This window comes from Monopterus albus, unplaced genomic scaffold (assembly GCF_001952655.1).
Source record: "Monopterus albus unplaced genomic scaffold, M_albus_1.0 scaffold34.1, whole genome shotgun sequence".
Lineage (NCBI taxonomy): Eukaryota > Metazoa > Chordata > Actinopteri > Synbranchiformes > Synbranchidae > Monopterus > Monopterus albus.
In genome coordinates, this window is record NW_018127914.1 from 2,674,999 (window position 1) to 2,694,640 (window position 19,642).

The 19,642-nt window shown below is 39.6% G+C and overlaps 1 protein-coding gene across 1 annotated transcript in view; it reads left to right on the plus strand.

Annotated features, from left to right (window-relative positions):
* Window positions 1-18,251: 18,251 nt before the first annotated feature.
* Window positions 18,252-19,642, plus strand: part of LOC109958793 (homocysteine-responsive endoplasmic reticulum-resident ubiquitin-like domain member 2 protein) — a 6,104-nt gene continuing 4,713 nt past the window's right edge. Inside the window, exons 1-2 of the mRNA XM_020597703.1 lie at window positions 18,252-18,358; window positions 18,802-19,150. Of these exons, the coding sequence (XP_020453359.1) occupies window positions 19,004-19,150 (147 nt within the window). The 5' untranslated portion in view covers window positions 18,252-18,358; window positions 18,802-19,003. The remainder of the gene's footprint in view (window positions 18,359-18,801; window positions 19,151-19,642) is intronic.

Here is a 19,642-nt window from a genome sequence, read left to right on the forward strand (position 1 = left end):
GGAAGTCTGGACATCTTTGCTTAGACTGCTGCCCCTGCGACCCGGTCCGGGATAAGCGGAGGAAAATGGATGGATGGATGGATGGATATAAAGCAATCAGGCAGAATACTTAAATACATTTCTCAGATTCCCATTCAAATTTTCTAAAGTGGCAGTGTATTATTGGTTTAATGTTTGGCCTCTTGTTCCAAAAAAAAAAAAAAAAAAAAAAAAAATCTGCCCCACCTTTCAGCTTCACTGACCTTTGCTCTCAAGATATAAATTTCTTTCCTTGACCTTTCTGAAAGGCTTGAACACAACACAGTTGCTTGCTGTTACATACTTTCTTGTATATTGTGTACACACATCAAAAGCTCTGTGGATTTGTTTCTTCCTTCAGCGTAGTTGTTTCTATTTCACATGAATTAAAGGGCTGACAGAAAAGGCAGCCGCTGGCGGTCACAGTTATCAGTCCCCTAAAGCCAAATAGAAATCCAATAAGGGTGCTGACGTCAGTGTCCAGGTTCAGATGGCACATGTTGATTGAATCAAAGAGGTTGAACCAATATACGTAGTATCTCTGTTTAGCTCGGCACTGTTTGTTGTGATAATAAATGGCTCCAGGCTGCAACAGTGACGGTGAGTCATTGGAATGAGAATTGGAACGAGCCGATCTGAGTGAGGAGTATGGCTCTAAATTAGCCAGGAGATGTCTGCACAGTAAGCTTTCAATTTGCATCCTCAGGACACGAGACCGTAAGAAAAAGTGTTGGCATTTAATGCTACTGAGCATTAAATACATTTACAAAGTGTCTGCTACTTCTGAGGTGATGTTTAATCCTAGCAAGTTAAAAAAGATGAGAACAATGTGTCTGTGAGGAACAAAAAAGCTTCAAAAGAACCACCATTTGCACCAAGAAGAGTTGAATGAAAGTATTCAAATTCAAATCGGTGGGTGAGTTTGCTCAGGGCTGTGCTGTCTGCACAAACCAGTGGGTTAATGCCACAGATGTGATTCGAAGGATTTCGTGGCTCATTGTGGTTGCTCTCAGTTTTCTGAACAGACTTCCTTGATCTCCCTTCACCTGCCTGTTTGTGTCATAGACAGGAAGTGGCTGCTGCTGTGCTCCTAAACAACTCCTATGACTGAGCGGCTCTTTTCAGCCTCTAATGGTCACTTCCGCTGTCGAGAACAGAGCATTCACATGGTGATCTGCACATCTCACCCCAGAGAAATCCTCTGCCATCTCAGTCTAAACTCTGTCAGCCTTCCATTAATTTTTTTAAAGGCTGAGACTTCAAGGTGATTATAGACAGGTTAAAAAAGATCTCAGTCAGACTTTGTGTTTGCCTCGAGTTACTGGTGTTCAAAGATATACAGAAGCAATCAATGAGCTTCTATACAGCTTTTATATCCGAAGCCCAAGGCTCTTGCTTTTCAGCAGCTGCATGTTAGAACTGCTTTAACCCGGAAATGATGAATAATGAAATCTTTTATATGATAGTTTCATTTCAGAGAAAAGGTCTGCCGATGGTGTAACTTGTCTTGCACAGTAAATGTTTTATAAAAAAAAAAAATTGAACAGTACTTGCAGTAAAGTTCAGTATAGTACTTGTGCTGTAAAATGCTTTCCAAGAAAAGCCCCATCTGTACAAAAATGTCAGTATGAATGTTTTCCTCGTAAGGGTAATTTTGACAGTGAGATTTCTGCCATCCTCCTCGTGCATCACCTTCAAGCCTCAAGTTTCTTTGCTGTACTTTTGACCTTGTAATTTCCTTTTTAATAGGAATTCATTTAAAAAATAAAGAGACCAACTGACTTGCGGGCAGTTAAGCTTACTAATAAAATGAGCAGTGAAGCAGCAGCACATAGAGAGCAAAAAGGCAGTAGTGTGTTCACATCTTACCCAGGTATAATCTGAGTTTCATGCATTCAAACCCTCATTTTGATACGTTTATTTTTTCCCTGTCATTAACCATTTATACAATTTTTCTATATTACTACTATTCATGCTCAGAGCTGCATTACAGACATTCAGCAAGTGAAACTGGGCAAACTTTCCTGTGAAGCAATTCAAAATCAGAAAGACTAACACTAACTGTTATTGTTCATGAAAATGCATGCACAAAACAGCCCCCTTTTTTAAATTGCTGCAGTGGAACATGTGAGGGATAAAACCACTGGCTGCACACCTCCACCCCAACTCCTTAGTAAAGTAACTAACTTTACCATTTTTCTGCTGTTCACCTTTCTCCTAATGGGAGGGGTATCTCCCAGGATACCCCCATTTAGAGGACATAAGGGGTCACTGAATGGTTTGACAAGTGTGAAAATTATACAAATCATACGCTATGGCCTTCACAGTCACCAGACCTCAACCCAGCAAAACAGCTATGGGAGATTTTGGAGTGACGTGTTAGTCAGCGTCTCCACCACGATCATCAAATCATCAAATGAGGGCACATCTGTTGGCAGAATGGTGTTCATTCCTCCTGTAGAGTCAATGCCAAGGAGCACTGAAGCTGTTCTGGTGGCCCGTATTGGCCAAACACCTTACTAAGACACTTTGTTGGTTTTTCCTTTTATTTGTTACCAGTTTGTGTATTATACAGTTGAACCGTTTTGATCAGTAGAAATTGCATCATCCCACTTTTGGATGGTGCAGCTCTCACACCCAAACTGGAAAACTATTTGTTATTGTATACTGTCTATCTGCCCCTTATTCAGTTTTTAACTGAGTTCTCATACCTTCTGTGAATTGTTGTTTAGTACAGATAAACAGTCATAGTGTGTGACATAGTGATAATGACAGCCTCAACAGTGCCTTTAATTCATTATTAGATTCAATTGGATTTTATCAAACTGTAAATAAACCCACTCACTATTTTAATCACACCCTTGATCTTGTTCTGACATATAGCAGAAAAAATAAACACTTAATGCTACTACTATGAGGAACATTGGAATCATTTTTGACCAAGATGTCTTTTAGATCACATGTAAACCAAGTCTCTAGAACTGCCTTCTTTCACCTTTGTAATATTGCCAAAATCAGGAACATCCCGTCTCAAAGTGATGCTGCAAACTGGACTACTGTAACTCTTTACTATCAGGATGCCCCAGTAATTCCCTAAAAAGCCTCCAGTTAATCCAAAATGCTGCAGCCAGAGTACTGACAGGAACTAGCAAGAGGGATCATATCTCTCCCATATTAGCTTCTCTCCACTGGCTCCCTGTAAAATTCAGAATAGAATTTAAAATCCTTCTCCTAACATACAAAGCCCTTAATGACAAGGCTCCATCGTATCTTAAAGACCTGGTAGAGCCTTATCATCCTAACAGAGCACTTCGCTCTCAGAGTGCAGGTTTACTTGTGGTTCTTAGAGTCCACAGAAGCAGAATGGGAGGCAGAGCCTTTAGCTATCAAGCTCCTCTCCTATGGAACCAACTCCCAGTCTCAGTTCAGGAGGCAGACACCCTCTCTACCTCTAAGAGTAGACTTACTTTCCTTCCTATACAAATAAAACTGAATTAAAGTTAAGTGTGTATTTGAAGGGAGTGGTGTATATATAGTCTGAGTGTAAGAATGCAGTTCAAGAAACTTCTGCAAATACTGGTTCACAGGCAATCTATGTATGCTCTTAAATGTGTCAAACTTTTAAATGTACTTATTTCAAACAGATGCAGTTTTTTAAAATGCACAACCAATCAGTGAAATACACAAGTTATACGCTCACTGTGCTGAACAAAGCTGTGTGACTCAATGTCTGTATTACACTGCACATGGGAAATCCTTGAACAGAAGGATCGACAAAGGTGTTGATGTCCAGAAAAGCCTTCTGACAATTACAGTGTGAAAAAAGGCTTTTTTGAGGTCTGGTCTAAGCACTCAACAATTCATTTTAATTGCCTGGGTGATCTGGTACTTCCAAGTAAGTGATTGCTGTAGGTGTTAATTTTCTATCGTTCCTGCCACCCTTAAAATGTCATTGACGTCACTAGAGTTAAACAAAAAAAAATAATAATACGGCTGCCCCAACACTTTCTCACAGGCCCTTTTCATTCCTAGTCAGACACACTTTAGCAACGAACACATGCACAATCACACATATGCTGTGCTCACACAGAGTGGGCTAATTGCAGTTATTGAACACAATGACAATATGAATGACAGCACTTCAGCAACCTGAGCTGAAACAGACGTCAGCGAATGCTGGTGGTGGACAGAGTAAAAACACAAAGCAGGTGAAACAATAAGAGTGAAAGATTTAAAGTATTCTCAATTCACACACTACAATATCAAAAGCGCACAGACGTGATGAATGAAACTCAAAATTATGTCAGTAAAACTACCCTCCACCCAGGAGCTGTGAATCAAACACGTCTTTTAAACATATACGTTTTCACGGCCTCTGTAGTCTCCATCTGTGGTTTGGTTTGATCTTATTTATGCCACCTGTCTGCACACCAGCCTCACTTTTCAGGAAAATAGAATATTGAATTTTACCTTACTGAAAAATACATTTGTGCAAAGTGGCTTCACTGTGCACAGAAAAATAATTTTTTACATTTTACTACTGTACCTATGCTCCTCTGCACAATAAATGCCTGAAACAATGACTCAGGAGGTTAAAGGAGTAAAATAATAGCTTGAAACTGCTGCCGTTTCTCCTGAAAAGAGCTACTGTAAACCATAAACAACTCTAGCGATTACCCTTCTCATCTTTGCAGTGGACTTCTGATGGAGTTTAATAAGATCTGAGAAGAAGATGGTGTTTACACAGCGAGGGGCGCATGTCCAGATGACGGAGAAAGTTTCCATAAGGGAAAGGTTATGTATGTGTGCTTGATGCTCTGCCAGGTTGTGCAATCATTAGATTGCTCAAGGATTTTCGGTGTCCAGTTAATGGCATGGTTCCATTGCACAGGGTGACAACTGACATCAGAATGAAAGAACTTTGTCCTCTCTGTCAAATCATTGTCATCACTGCTTTGGACCTGGGTTCAGACAGGGCATTTCAGTTTATGGAGTGCAATTTATTCACCACAGAAAAAGCAGAAAGGTAAATTTAGAATGCGGACAGACAGTGTAGCACTGAGATCCTGGGCCCAGACAAATCAAAGGCCCTAGAATCCTCTTATAGGAGCAAGACACCCAGAAATAAAGAGATGTATTGTGTCTCTGTGGTGGCTATACATCTGTCTGTGCTGTTTGGCGTTGTAGTTGTTTTACCCGTCTTCGTTGTCTTGTGTCTCTTCATAGTTTGGTTGTTTATTAGCATCTGTCTTGCATATCTGTGCAGATTCTGTCTTGCAGCTCTTTATGATTGTTTTGTGTCTGATTATGGACAGTTTGTGTCTCTGTACCTTTTTTGCCTCTGTAGTCATTTGGGGGTTCTTTGTGATTGTTTCACATTTCTTTTAGAACTATTTGGACTTTTTTTGTTATTGTGCCCAGTAGGCCTGCTCTCTCATCCTACCTCGATTTAGAAGCTTTGACATAATTGAGATAAATTATGCAATAGAGTTAATAGTGACTAAGAGCCAGAACAGAAAGTTTTAATAGTAACCTAAATTGGTCTTATTCAACTCCCTGAAGACAAAATCTTCCTACAGAAATAAGTGGTTTAATTGGTTATAATGCACTGAGCTAAAAATCACTGGACCCAATTCCTTGGACCTATTTTACTGGAGCTTCTTGATATTGGATGTACATCATTAGTATTGGGTCTGTAGTTCTCATCTTGGATTACAGGATAGGATTCTTCATTTTTTAAAGTTTGGGACTCTAGAAGCTGACAACTGTAACCATCCTTCCTTTACATGGATAACTGTACAACTTAAACATGCCATACAAATGCACCTCACACCATAAAATGCCTGGCCTTTAATCTAGGGCGATTTTTCTCTGTTTATTGCAGTTGTCTCCAGCGATATAGATCAGTCATCATCTTTTATTAGTTTGCTGATACCTGTAAATGAGCAACTATTAATGTTTGTTAACTGTAAATGTTTCATCTCTGTCTGTCCCTCTCCGATTCACTGACATACAGAAGCTTATCACTTAGTCATAAGGACTTCTTCACCTGACAGCAGCAAAGATACAGAGAGACTGCAGAGATATAAGTTCCCCACAGGTCTAATGACGCACAACAACCTGAAAAAGTACATCTGCTTGGTGAGGCAGAGGCAGTTGAAAAGCAAGAAAGTCATGCTATGCTGGATCATTGAAGCCTTCACTTTGCACCCATGCAGGAGGACACAGTCATGGTTCATTTTCCATTTTCTACAGCAATAGCTAGATAATACGTGCATTCGGTTTAGTTTATTCACAGGCTGCAAAAAAAAAAAAAAAAAATTCCTGCGTCCCTCAGTGAGCACCAGCAACTGATATTTTGAATGTCCACCCACCCATGCCCTCTCCTAGGCACATACATGTGCATACAAATATTTTGCATCAACACATGCATGTATTTCCAGTCACTCACTGCCGGAAGTGACTGAGTTTCCAAACTGAGTTTAATGTTTTTCCAGACAAATGGTAATTTCACTCTTCTTTTCAGACCTAGTTATGAATATTCTCCACCACATGCAGGGAGTTCCTCTGTGCTGGAACTTCACCATGAACCATGTTGTCACGGTAACGGAGCTTGGCATATGGAGGAATTCAGAGCTCATGATAGCTGTGTTGCTGTGGTGATATCTTCCCTCAGAATAAATACATTAATTGGACAACAGGAGTGTTAACTCTGAAGGCAGCAGGGCATTTAAATTTAACAAGACAATTTCCACAGTACTGTATACACACACACACACACACACACACATAAAAGCACTTGCCACTGCAAGAAAGTTTTTTTATGCCGTTGTATAATGCGACAAGATCAAATGTCTTTTTACAAAGAGATAATGTGCACACCTGATATTTGATCAGCTTGGTAATTATAGTGGTTAAAATCAGAAACTCTCTGACTCCACATTGCAGACACTGTAGCTGTACCTGCTGCACACACCATGCCAGTTTAAAAGCTTAAGCCCCATTGAATCTGACTATTTCCTTGGGTGATGGCACCATGGAAATAAATGTTTGTGAATCATTTTGAAGATCAAGAGGAGGTATTGCATCAAAAGGAACAACCATTTTATACTGTCAACATAGTCTAAAGAAGGAAAGAGGAAATAAGACCCATCTACCCCTTTAACTGAAAGGTCAAAATAAAAGGGAAAGGCAAAATAAATGCAGTCAAAAAGGAAGCTATCTGGTTTAGGGAAACTCAGACAAAAAATACAGAGCGTCTCTGTGGTGTTGTAATTACAATGGCTTGCACTGGCCTCAGCTTCCGGTAGCAGCTCAATGCAGAATACTAATGCTGCAATTAGTGTAACCCAGCAACAGGAAGTTGGCTGCCCTTGAGGAGAGGCGAGAGAACGGAGCTGAATACATCACTCTGATACTGACGAGCTCTAGTGGCTGCTGTCAGGTGGCTCATGTCTCTACCAAGAAAGTTGGAACAGTGGGGCACTGCAGGGAGCTAGACCGACAAACATGACTGCAAGAAAGGATCAGGTTAAGGGACATGTTCAGCTCAAGTGGTGCAGGATCATATGAGGTTGTCCATATGGCAATCAAGAGAAATGTTCTCATCTTTGTTGAAATGCTGTCCTAGCATGTTTTGACTTTAGCATACTGACTATGTAAACTAACAACAATCAAAGTTGTGGAACTGGGCTGGGGGAGGGGGGGGGGGTCATCTTTTGAAAAATATACTGACGAGCTCTAGTGGCTGCTGTCAGGTGGCTCATGTCTCTACCAAGAAAGTTGGAACAGTGGGGCACTGCAGGGAGCTAGACCGACAAACATGACTGCAAGAAAGGATCAGGTTAAGGGACATGTTCAGCTCAAGTGGTGCAGGATCATATGAGGTTGTCCATATGGCAATCAAGAGAAATGTTCTCATCTTTGTTGAAATGCTGTCCTAGCATGTTTTGACTTTAGCATACTGACTATGTAAACTAACAACAATCAAAGTTGTGGAACTGGGCTGGGGGTGGGGGGGGGGGTCTTCTTTTGCAAACTAAGGGAAGTAGTGCAACAAGAACTAGCACAGTGTTTTTTTACCAAGCAGCTTAAGAAGTAAAAACTGTTGCTTTATGTAACTAATCAGGCCGGTGTTGCTAGGTATTAGCGTACATGCATATTCGACTAAGTCCTAATGCAAAATTTACATCCAGTGCTAACTTTCAGTGCCAATGCAGGAAGTAACAACATAGAAAATAAGGGTACAACATGGAGGCCACAGTGGTGGATGTGTTCAGAGTAAGAGTGATTCAAGTCAGATCAAATGTGATTAGATCATTCCATTGTGGCTTATAAATACAAGAGAAATACAGCATAGAGGACCACTGACCTCCAACCACTTCTCCTTCAACCATTTGAAGGCACAAAGCAGGGGACAGAAAGAAAAAGACATTACAACACAATCTCAAACATTCCTCTCACAAATGCCCTGGGTGCTAGTAACAATCAAGTGTAGCTTTATGATGGTAAGCTTGTCATCCCAAATGATGCCATCATCCCATTTGATTAGACATATTTATGTATGGTAGATGTCAAGATAAGCCAGAGAAAGGTCAGAGAAAAGAATTGGATTTTTGGTGTATAAACACTTAACAATGATTTAATTAAAGTAATTGAAAATTTAATACAAAGGACAAAACTGCGACTTGAAAAGCGCATTTTTTAGAAGTCTTTATAGCATCTATAATAAAAATTTTCTCAATGTATGCAAACTACCAGTCAAAGGTTTGGGCACATTTTCCCATTCAGTTCAATAAGAACATGTAATAACTGCAGGTTGAGTTTTTACACAAACATATTCATAACTTATTTCTGACCAGGCATTTTACAAAATTGCCCAATTTTGGCTGAAACATTTCCATTGCTTGAACCCCTCCCTGCTGAAGAGCCTGATAATCAGCCAGAATGACCTTTTTTTTGGTTTGTTGTGGATTTTTGTTTGTGTGAAATGCTTGAAATAATAATTCAGAAGTCTCAAACCAAGCACTCTCCTCGGGTATTAAGCTTCAAGTATGTCAGCTAACTTTCAGACAGAGGTCTTCTGTGGTATAAAAGACCATTAGGAGCAACTATCCAGACAACAGCCTGAAGTTGTCAGCCTGATTCCTGCTAATTGAACTTAATGGTATCATTTGTGTCTCTGCAGAGTGCATCAATTCAGCCTGCTTGTCCCCCTCTCTCACATCTCAAGTGGAGTTAGACTTTACGTGTCCTGCATTCTGATGAATCTGTAGCTATGGCAACTCATCCTCGAGCTCCAACTTGTTCAATACGACACACTTTGAGCATTTCACAGCACTTTCATTTAAGTGCAGTTTTCTGCTCGACTTGCCTACTGCAGGGGCCTTGCACCCATTATGCCAATGTTGATTGACAATAAAATGACACTTTTTCAGCACTGTTTATATGCTGTGCGTTGGTTTTTTTTCCTGAATGAGTAGTCAAACCCATTGTCAGTGCTGACATGTCTGAGTTTGTATCTCCATTCATGTTTTGTTTCTTGGCTTGTGGAAAGGAGGTGGACTAAGAAGAGGAAGGTTTACTATTTGTCATGTCTCACACTACCAACGCACTTATTGCTTAATTTAAACTTTGTCATCCCACTGTAAAAACAAACACTTATTAGAAAATTATTATTAGCTGAATAAAACTGAAGGGGGAGGACAACATGAATGGGATCTGACAAAAGATGACATCTTTACATATTCTATGAATGGCCTAATGTTTCACTTAATGCATTTACAATGAGTTTATTTTTTAACAGACCAAACATAAAAAAAAGAAATGTGTTTGCTGTGATGACAGCTCCTAAATGTAAGATGTCTGGCTGTGATCCATATTGCATTGCTTCCTTTACTTTAGTATTTTCTAAAATGTTACGTTTCCTCATGGGTCAGTAACAGGTGCCTGAGGAACTGCTGTGATGGCTGGGTCCTGAGATGTGCTTTTTGAGGAGGACTAATGAGGGTTGGAAAGGGAAAAACAGTTTGACACTGGCCAAGCTAGTGGCCATGATTTAAGTTGGAGACCCTGATTTGCAAAGACAGTGCCATAAGAGCAACAAGTTCCTGTCACGATTCGGTTCCACTGTTTTCTGTCAGGCTTTTATTTTGATTCTACTTCCTGTTTTGTTTCACCATAGCTTAGGTCTTTTTACTTTCTTCCTTACTCAGATTAGTTTCACCTGCTCCTTATTATCCTGCACCTGTGTTCACCTCTATTTAGGCAGCGTCCTCCCACAAGGACGCTGCCAGATTGTTCTAGACCCCAGCTCTGACTCTCCCGCATTTATACCTTGCCTGATTCTCTGTTTATGACCTTTGATTACTGTTTTTGACCACCGTGCTTTGCCTATGCCCTTCCAGTTCTGATTGCCTGCAGTGTACCGACCTTCTGAGCTTTTCCCCTTGACCACTCGAGTTTGGATCTCCTGGCTACTCCTGTCTACCGGCGCTGACCCTGGACTGTCTTTTCGACCTGATTTTGTATCCCGGACTATGTATCGATTGTCTAGTTGCTACGAGTAAAAAACCTTCAGCAAAATCAGTTCGTCTGGTATTATAATTGAGTTCACCACAAACACCATTTGGCGTTCTTACACGTCATTTCTGACAGTTCCTCCTTAACTGAGGAACAAAGCCATGTTCAGAATTTTCTGTGTATTAAATGATCACAAAAGGTCATCCCCAAAATAACCTGCAGCACTCCTTTAGTCAAACTATTCTGTGGAAAACACTAAGCTGAAAATGTAACTGTCCACAGTAAACTTTATCCTGATAAACTGTGAGACACTGTAGCCAGTGTCAACTAACAATACATTAAAAATTGATGAGAATTTTTTTTGTTTTTCTCAAAATTTATCTTAAACAATTTACATGCCATCATTAAGTTTGTCAAAAGTAGAGTCCGGCTCGTGGTTTTGTTCTAAAGTGACAGTGTTTCAGTTAATATTTAAATCAAAGAAAAGCATTTGCCAAAACACTTAACTGCATTTGCTGACTTGACTTGGTCCATAATGTGGGACTCGGGTCAGCAAAAGCTTGAACTTCAAGCAGGGGGCAACCAGGAAAGCCTTGCTCTATCAGCCTTGAGGCCTAGCAGACCTGTATGTAATCAGCAACTCAGTATGCAAGTTAATTAGAAAAATATTGAATTCAATCCTGGCCAGTAGAATGGACACCAGGATAAAACAGGGAAACCATGCACTCGTAGTAACTGCAGCGACTGTTTGGGACACGATTTCTTTGAAAGAGAGAAAAAAAAGTATAATTTTGTTAGTTCATTTTGCAAGCTTTAGAAAGATAATCTTATTTCAATCTGACCGCTGTTTGCTTGAGGCTATATAAAAAGTAACTTACTTCCTTTTTCTTACCAAATTTAAAGAAGACAGCTAATGCATGTTATTTTTTCCCCAGCAAAACATCCTGTGATGCAAGTAGCTCTTTTTTTTAAATTGGCGATTCCGGCTATAGTTGGCTCCATTTTACATCAGTGGTCTATAAATACACATCTTGAACATAAGCCACTGGTAGCACACCATGTCTAATTATCTTAAATGGTTGGGAGGGGATTCCAGGAACTATTTTTATTTGGTGAAGCTAATAATTTGCAAGCGTGGTAAGCTATTTTCTATTACAATGCATCTGCCAAGATGTTCCTGCCTGAACAGTGCACGCCCATTGCCTGCTGAGTATGCTATTTATGGCTTGTATGGGACCATTAGGAGCTCACCAGAAATAAAACTAACGCAAAGCAGTGTTGCACAGATCCTCGTGTGGCACATGCATCAGAGATAGGCCCATTGTGGAGACATGGCACAGGGTTGTCCTGCCTGTGGTGCAACCTAACGACTCATCACAAGATGATAGAGGAGACAAATACCACTACTGTGAATGAAGGTTCATAGGCAATTTACCACCCCATCTTCTTCAGTCATCACATCCATTTTCAGCACTGGATGGAAGGATTTCTTTAGCCAAATAGCATGCAATTGACCTTACCTAATTCGTACATCTTTCCTTCCTGTGAGTGGGAAGTACTTGCATATGAAAAAAGGCTTGAGTCATTTTATTGATCGGTAACTGCGTTCATTCATTCACTCTTAGTTCATAGTGGTGCATAAGAAAACCTCAAGGCTAATTGTGTGAACCCTAACAGAAAATACCTCAAATGCGTCAAGGTAGCAGGTGAGTCATCAGCACTTAATGATACAGATACAGATACAGGTGAAACCAGTGGAAGGGAAATGCATATGTCCCAGTGCACATACAGAGAGCATGTCTGTGCTAGGGCATGGACTTTTGCAGAATTCAAATTTTAAGTGTTGTCCTCTCTCTCCCCCCTCTCTGTCAGAAAATCTGTTTATGGAGCTCCTGCAGATAGGAAACCTGTTTCCATGGGGACTGCTGTCTTTTAGATTGGCTAGACCTGTGTACGTAAGAAAACCATGCAGCTCAAAAAGAAAGGATTTTACTTTGATACACCGAGCCACTGACGCAATATGAATTCCTGGGGGGAATTTTTGAATGAACGAATGACCTGTTAGAGCACAACAGCATCATTTGAGAATTTAACTTCTAGGACTGACTGCAAGGGGCTGCAGAGTGGCTCACCACTCATTGTCTCACACAAAGTACAGAACTGTTTGCTGCAAAACACCACAGCAATTTTTCAACTTAATTACATTTCATGGCTCTCTCTGGAAAAGTGTCATGAACCGGATGCAAAATTAGCATTTTCTTTTTAGTGTAAGCATGAAACTTTATTTAAATGTTAGTATGATGCATCACTTTCGAGGTTTAGCTGCAGGAAATATAGGAATGTTGCTCCATGCAGGTTAATTAGCCCCCTGAAATTAGGACAAAAATAAAAGCATACTGCCACCCAGTGTAAGCAGTGGGTTTGTGGAAAGGTGTGAGGATGACTCAAGTATCTGTGCTGTACTCAGCGTTTCATGGAAACTGTAGCAACATACCTTTAAAGTTCAAAAATATTTTCAAGCAATTTGTGAATTCAAATGTTTTACATCACTGTAAGCACATACTGATTATGATGCAGATTATACCACAGCTGAAACTAATGCAGTCTAATACAACAATAAATCTCTTCATGAAGGTGATGTTCAGTTGAAACTGTTTTAGAAACTTGGCCGTATAATAAATTTTGGAAAATGTAGTTTGTGGCGCTTTTTAATTCTTTTGCAATGTACTGAGAGGTGTTTATTATTTTGCCAACCTCATTTTATGCCAATAAGGCTAGGCTAAATAACAGAAACACTGTATAACAGCACAAACTAGTCTCCAAAATGACAATACCGTTTTAACACCTCCCTAAAACAGTTTCAATAAAACCTGATGAGGCTGAATTAATTTTACCTTGGTGGACCCAATAAAAACAACATTAAATGAGACCGAGTCATTTAGGATAGTGTTAATGTCCCAAACGGTGAAGAAGCTCTACTAATTATTATGGCATAACTGTTAAACTTTACCCGAATCACAGTCAAACACTGGAGTTACAGTTAAAGCCTCCACCTCCCCAGGCTATGATTTTTTAAAAACACCAGTGAGTCACTTATTGTAGGCACCAATAATGAATTACAGAGGGGGCATGGGGGCTCTATTCAGCACAATACAGATGAAAACAAACAGACAGCTTTGACCAAAAGGCAAATGCTTTCTTTTCTTTGCTATGACTAATGATATTTCAAATGATAGGGCAAATGTCAGGAAAACAATAACACAGTCAAATTGCATCCAAAAGCTTTGTCATTGTGTTATCATTACATTTCCACTGAATATCCTGAGCAATCACTTAGTTTGACACAAGGTTGTCAGCAGATAAATGAGCAAAATTTACACTTCAGCTTCTATGACTAGCACCAGTCTTTGCACACACAGCAACATCCTAATGGCATCGCTGCAAGCAAGATGCTCTTTTAAAACACCGCTACAGGCAAGCTTTGTACAAAAACATCAACAGAAAGACCCTGACATCAGTTGAACTCATATAAAAGTGACATACAAGGAGGTTTCCCTGAGTGCACCGTCAGTAGAAACACATAATCTGTCAAATGATGATGGATATTTGGCACTGCAGCTTGTAAATTAGACCAAAGCTTCTGCTTAAGTTTGTTTGCTTGTTTAATCTTTTATGGCTTAAGCTGAATGCAGTTGAAACCAGAGCCAGGTACAATACTACAATGTATTTTAATAAGAACATTATTTACATTTTTAACAAGTGTGTTATTTTGTGCTCAACAGTAATTGCTATAGCTACTTCATCAGATGTTACCATGATGTCCTCAGCAGGGCCGTAGGCAGGATTTTAGAAATAGGTCAGAAGTTCAGCTTCTACCAGCATCCATTTAATTTTCTAATATTAGGACGTAGATACTGCTTCAAAGTAATTTAAAAGGTAGTTCACACCCACGTGTTGGACAGACGAAAGGATGGGAGAGTGAAGCAAACTGGATGACCTCAAATGACCTCAAATCAAAAGGTCTTCTTCTTACTGCTTAAATAAAACCTCCTCCAGTCAGTGACCTTTTTACACTAGTGACCGACTAATGTAGGCACTCATTATAAACAGAGGGGGCACAAAGCCTCTGAATCAGTTCAGTGCAATAGAAGAGCAACACTCAAAGCATTGTTAAGTAAACAGCAGCTTCATGTTTGCCTCGACTATAAAATGTCAGGGAGCAAACATTCCAGCAGCAAAAACGACAACACTGTATGAAACCTCAGGCTTCGTGCTTTCATACAACCGCATCACTGATAAGACTTGGACTATTCTATGCATTGCTCAGCCCATCTGTGTAGTATCGACACTTCCAAGTGCAAGCATGCTAGTCATATGTTTAAGGTGAAATGTATTTCCTCTGACTTTTGCCTTTTTCTTTACAGGGCCCATGCAAAATTATTATATTGCATTTTCCTCTTTGTAGAAGGACAACTCCTTTAAAAGAGCAACATGACATATGGCTTAACCTCGGTAAAGTGGCAGCTTTCTGCACCAGGACAGGGCACAAGAAGCTCTGAGGGTTTGGAGAGCCTGCTGACATTTTACAAATGAGAAATGCAACAAAACAATAGAAGGATTCGTCTCTGGGCTAGACCAATAAAATGTGTAAAAACAATCTCCACTCTGCTTTTTTTATTATCCAAGATCAGACAGACACCGATTGCTTTAGTGGAAGGAATCATTACTTATCATTTATTACACTTTTTCATTTAAAACTCATTTCTAAACTTCCACATACTAGATTTTATGTGCAGCTCTTAGCTTCAGTGGGTGAGGTTTGCTCATTTATAAAGGAGAGCAAAGTAGTACAATGGAATATGTAAATAATCCCTAAAACAAAATATGTACCTAATTAATAAACAGTAAATGCAATAAAATAAATGTATATAAACTGCACAACATTTTGTAATGTCTGAGGCAGTTGCAATGGGTCACTAATGCATGGCAGTTAGGGTGCTCTGACATTTTATAGTGGTTCCTGGATGAATGTAAATAGCATACATACTTTGAGAGCAAATATTCAGAAAAGGCAAGCTTGTGGACTCATGTATTAAAGCCTAACTATGCTTGTATGAGCTTCCAATTGCATTGTAGTTGGTGTGTATATACTGTATATAAAAATTTATTCTGAATCTTAAATAGAAGGGTTAAAATGAAACCATCAGTACTGTGAGGTCTGGGCGGATTTCCTCCCACAGTTCACAAACATCCAGGCCACTTCCTCTAAATTACTCATAGGTGTGAATATGAGCATGAATGGTTGTGCGTCTGTGTCAGCCCTGTGAGAGACCGACGACCTGTCCACAGTGTGCCCTGCCTGTAACAATCCCTGATCAGTAATGTTCTTTCACATTCCTTCCTAATACAAGCACAGAAGCAAATCTTACTGATGTACTTTGCTTGCAACCCAGCCCACTTTGTTTTGTTAAAATGTAATAAGGGCAGTGCTGCTGCAGCAAAAACCTGCTGAACAAAGGGAGTCAACAGTATCACTGACAACCAACGAGGAACAGGAGCATCCTTAAAAAACACACACCCTAAAAACGTCTGATTACAAACCACTGTCGCAAATGGTGCCTGTTTATTAGCTATTTTAAAAGATGGAATATTACATCAGAATTTAGGTTAATGCTGACCTAATTTCAAACCACTCCACTTTTAAAATCTCAAACAGTGGCAGAAGGTTGGAGGTGTCCCAAATTATAGTATTAGCCAGTTCTTTGTGAAACAGAGTAATAGAGGGACACACACACACACACACACACGGAAATGAAAGAAATTGGACATCTCTAATGCAGTGCCATTAAAGGAGAAGTGGACCACTACTGTACATCCTCTGAAAGAGAGCGATCGGTCAAAGGTGTTAACATAGTGAGACAAACACGATGGACGTCATGAGGATGGCACATCACCCTCCTGATGAGAGGTATTTTTTATTGCAGGAAGTCCTTATGTGGTTCTGTAATTCATGAACAATGAGCAAACAGCCATTCAGTGGGGCATGATTCAGCATTTACTTGGAAGACAGGAGTTCAAATAGTATGTTTTAAGAGAATGTATTCCAAAAATGCCAAACCATATTTGAGAGGAGTTATTACCAAGGCCAGCACAGCAGCTCTGGTTCCAGAAATCCACCCATCCTTCATTTAAGCTGCCTTATCCTTTTCATTCTCTGCACCAACACCAATGTTTCCTCATTGCTTCTATTACAATTACTGACATTATGTAAGCCAAGAAGTATCACAAAATAATTCATACATAAATTATAACGAAACACCCATAACAGCTCCACAAGGGCCACAGAGTCATCACAGCGCACCTCACTACTAGCCAGGGTCACTCATACCAGTGCAGACCGCAACAACAATAAGCACAAACACTGGCGCATGTAACCGCTATAGCTATTAATGAACACAAATTGTCAAAACAGGAGAAAACAGAAGCAAATTATTAATAAGTGAATGGACATTTGAGAGTTCTTGTTAAATTGTTAACTAGGTGACAGCCCAGAACTTTCTGCCTGGTGGTATTGTTATATTGTTTTTCAAAAGTACATGTTACACATTCAGCTACCAGTTTCAATTCAATATCCCTTCATTACAAAAATCACTGACAAAACACTAAAAAAAAACAAACAACTTTGATAAAGTGTTGATGGCCGTTTACCTACCTTACTGCTGCAATTTCTGTTTGGGGTAAAAAGAACTCTGCGTTCCCCCACGCAAGACAAAAACTACATGGCTGGTCTCAGGGATGTGGACAGGGAATATGAACTGCATAAAAATAAACCAAAACAAAGAAAATATAAGAAGCTGCAGACAAAGTAGCTTCCCATGAGACAATTAAAAAAAAAGGCCTATACTCTGGTATCACCTAAAAATACTGATAGGCTGTGATGTAGCACAGAAGCAGCAGCATAACAAAAACATTAAAACAGGATTATGAAGGCCTCAAGCCCTAAGCCACCACCAACAGTGGAATTAGTTAGATAATGGTCTTTTGTTTTCTTCATTCACGTGTGTAGATTTAAGTTGTAGGTAGACTTCAGGCATTTGATTTGACATTAGGTTCAGACACACATAATTAATCAATGAATCTCCTTATTTTGGGGTACATAAAAAGCCCATCTTTTTCAAAATTTAAATGCTGTGTCCTCTGCTTTGCTGTTCAGATTAATTGTGTCATGTTCTCATAGTAGCCTGGAACTATTGTGCTATACAAGAACCTGCAAGGTCTAATGCGTTGTATGAATCGAGTAGACATAGGCTAACCCATTTTCAGAGCAGAGTGAACAGAATGAAAGATTGATGTACCAGGTTAAGTTATGCTTTTTTTATGCAGGTCACTTGCTGTTAATGTACTTCAATATATGATGCTTACTTACAGCCTTGCATTAAACATTTCTTTCTTAAAAGGTTACGATATACATTTTTTTAGATGAGTGTTCTTTCCATTTTAGCTCAGCTGCAGTCTGTGGTGCTGTTTCATACTGACAATGGATGTACATTACTTTGTTCACCCAATGTATATAAATCAGGTGTCTATTTTTTCTAATATACTGTGTACATGTACACATACATAACATGCGTTTTATTGCCCAAGCTGACATTTTAAAATCACATCTGTTGTAACCAATACTTTTACCCAGCAGGCGGCAGTAACAAACTACGACAGTAGATGTCGACTATCTCCAGGGATCTCACGAAGAAGAACAGGTTCAATCAGGAGTTTTAGAAGTAACGTTAGCTAATTTGGTCGGTCACTGTGGGTAAACAAGGTAGGTAAACCAAGTTTGGCACGACTCAGTTTGAGGCGAATATCTTTGTAAAACTAGATTTAATTTGCCTGGTTCCGTGTGTATCTAACGACTTTTTTCAGTTTGACTAACATCAGTAGGATAAAGCCTATTGAAGCTAACGCTAGCTTAGGCGAGACGTTAACTAGTTAATATCCTTTACCAGGGTTGGTTTAGCAAATTGTATTTTATCCCATCCATGCCGTTGCTTCTCAATCAGTATGTACGAACTCTTTATAATGGCAAAACGGCGTGGTTGTCATTACATGTGTCCGTAATGTTATATTATTGCAACGTAGCTTTGTATAACGTTACACGGCGAAATGCACTGTATGTTTGCGTGGGTACCAAGTTGTCATAGGTAATATCGCCAACTTGTGTTATTAGGGGTCATACTAACCTCCTTTTGTCCTCTCTCTCCTTAGGCTCCAGCTGTATATACAGAATTACAGGAAACACCTTGCACCTGTAGTTAGGTGAACAACAACAGACTGTAGGTTACATAAAGCTTTGTTCTGATTGTACCAGGAAGCCTTGGAGACAGTACTCAGACAGGGCAGTCCAATGTAACGTTAGATCGTTTTTTTTTTTTTTTGTTTTCCCTTTGAAGACAAATGATTTTGAGTCATGGATCAAGCTGTTATGGACAGTCCTGTAACCCTTGTCATCAGGGCACCCAACCAGAAGTATGACGACCAGACCATCAACTGTTACCAGAACTGGACAGTGGAGAAACTCAAAGCACATCTGTCAGACGTATACCCAAGTAAACCAGTAAGTATTTCACACCTATCCACTTGGAAGCTGCATAAATGAGACCTTGAATTGTTTGTATTTTTGTGAGCTTCCATGTTTTGCTGTCATCCAGGCCAGCTGATCACCCTTGTTGAAGTACAAGGGTTAAGAGTCCTGTTTTCTGTTTGTTTGTTCACTGTATTATGCAGTTAAGTGTGACAGGAAAAACTGATCACGGTTATTAAATGTTTCCAAACTGCTAATATCAGTTACTTGGCATAATCTGCTGGTGACCAGTATGCCCAGTAGCAGAGTTTAAACTACTGAATTATTTATGTTAAGTTCAGACATGTAAAATGTGGGATTAACAGTTCCACTAGTGTGGAAGAAAATGGATCTGGCTTGTATTTTAGACATTAACAGTTTCCTCTGTGGTTTACATCATACGCAAAACAGGTCATTAACTGTAATCTATTCTCTGAAGTGATTGACGTTCCAATTGCTGAAATAGCCTTGGACTCTGATTTGACA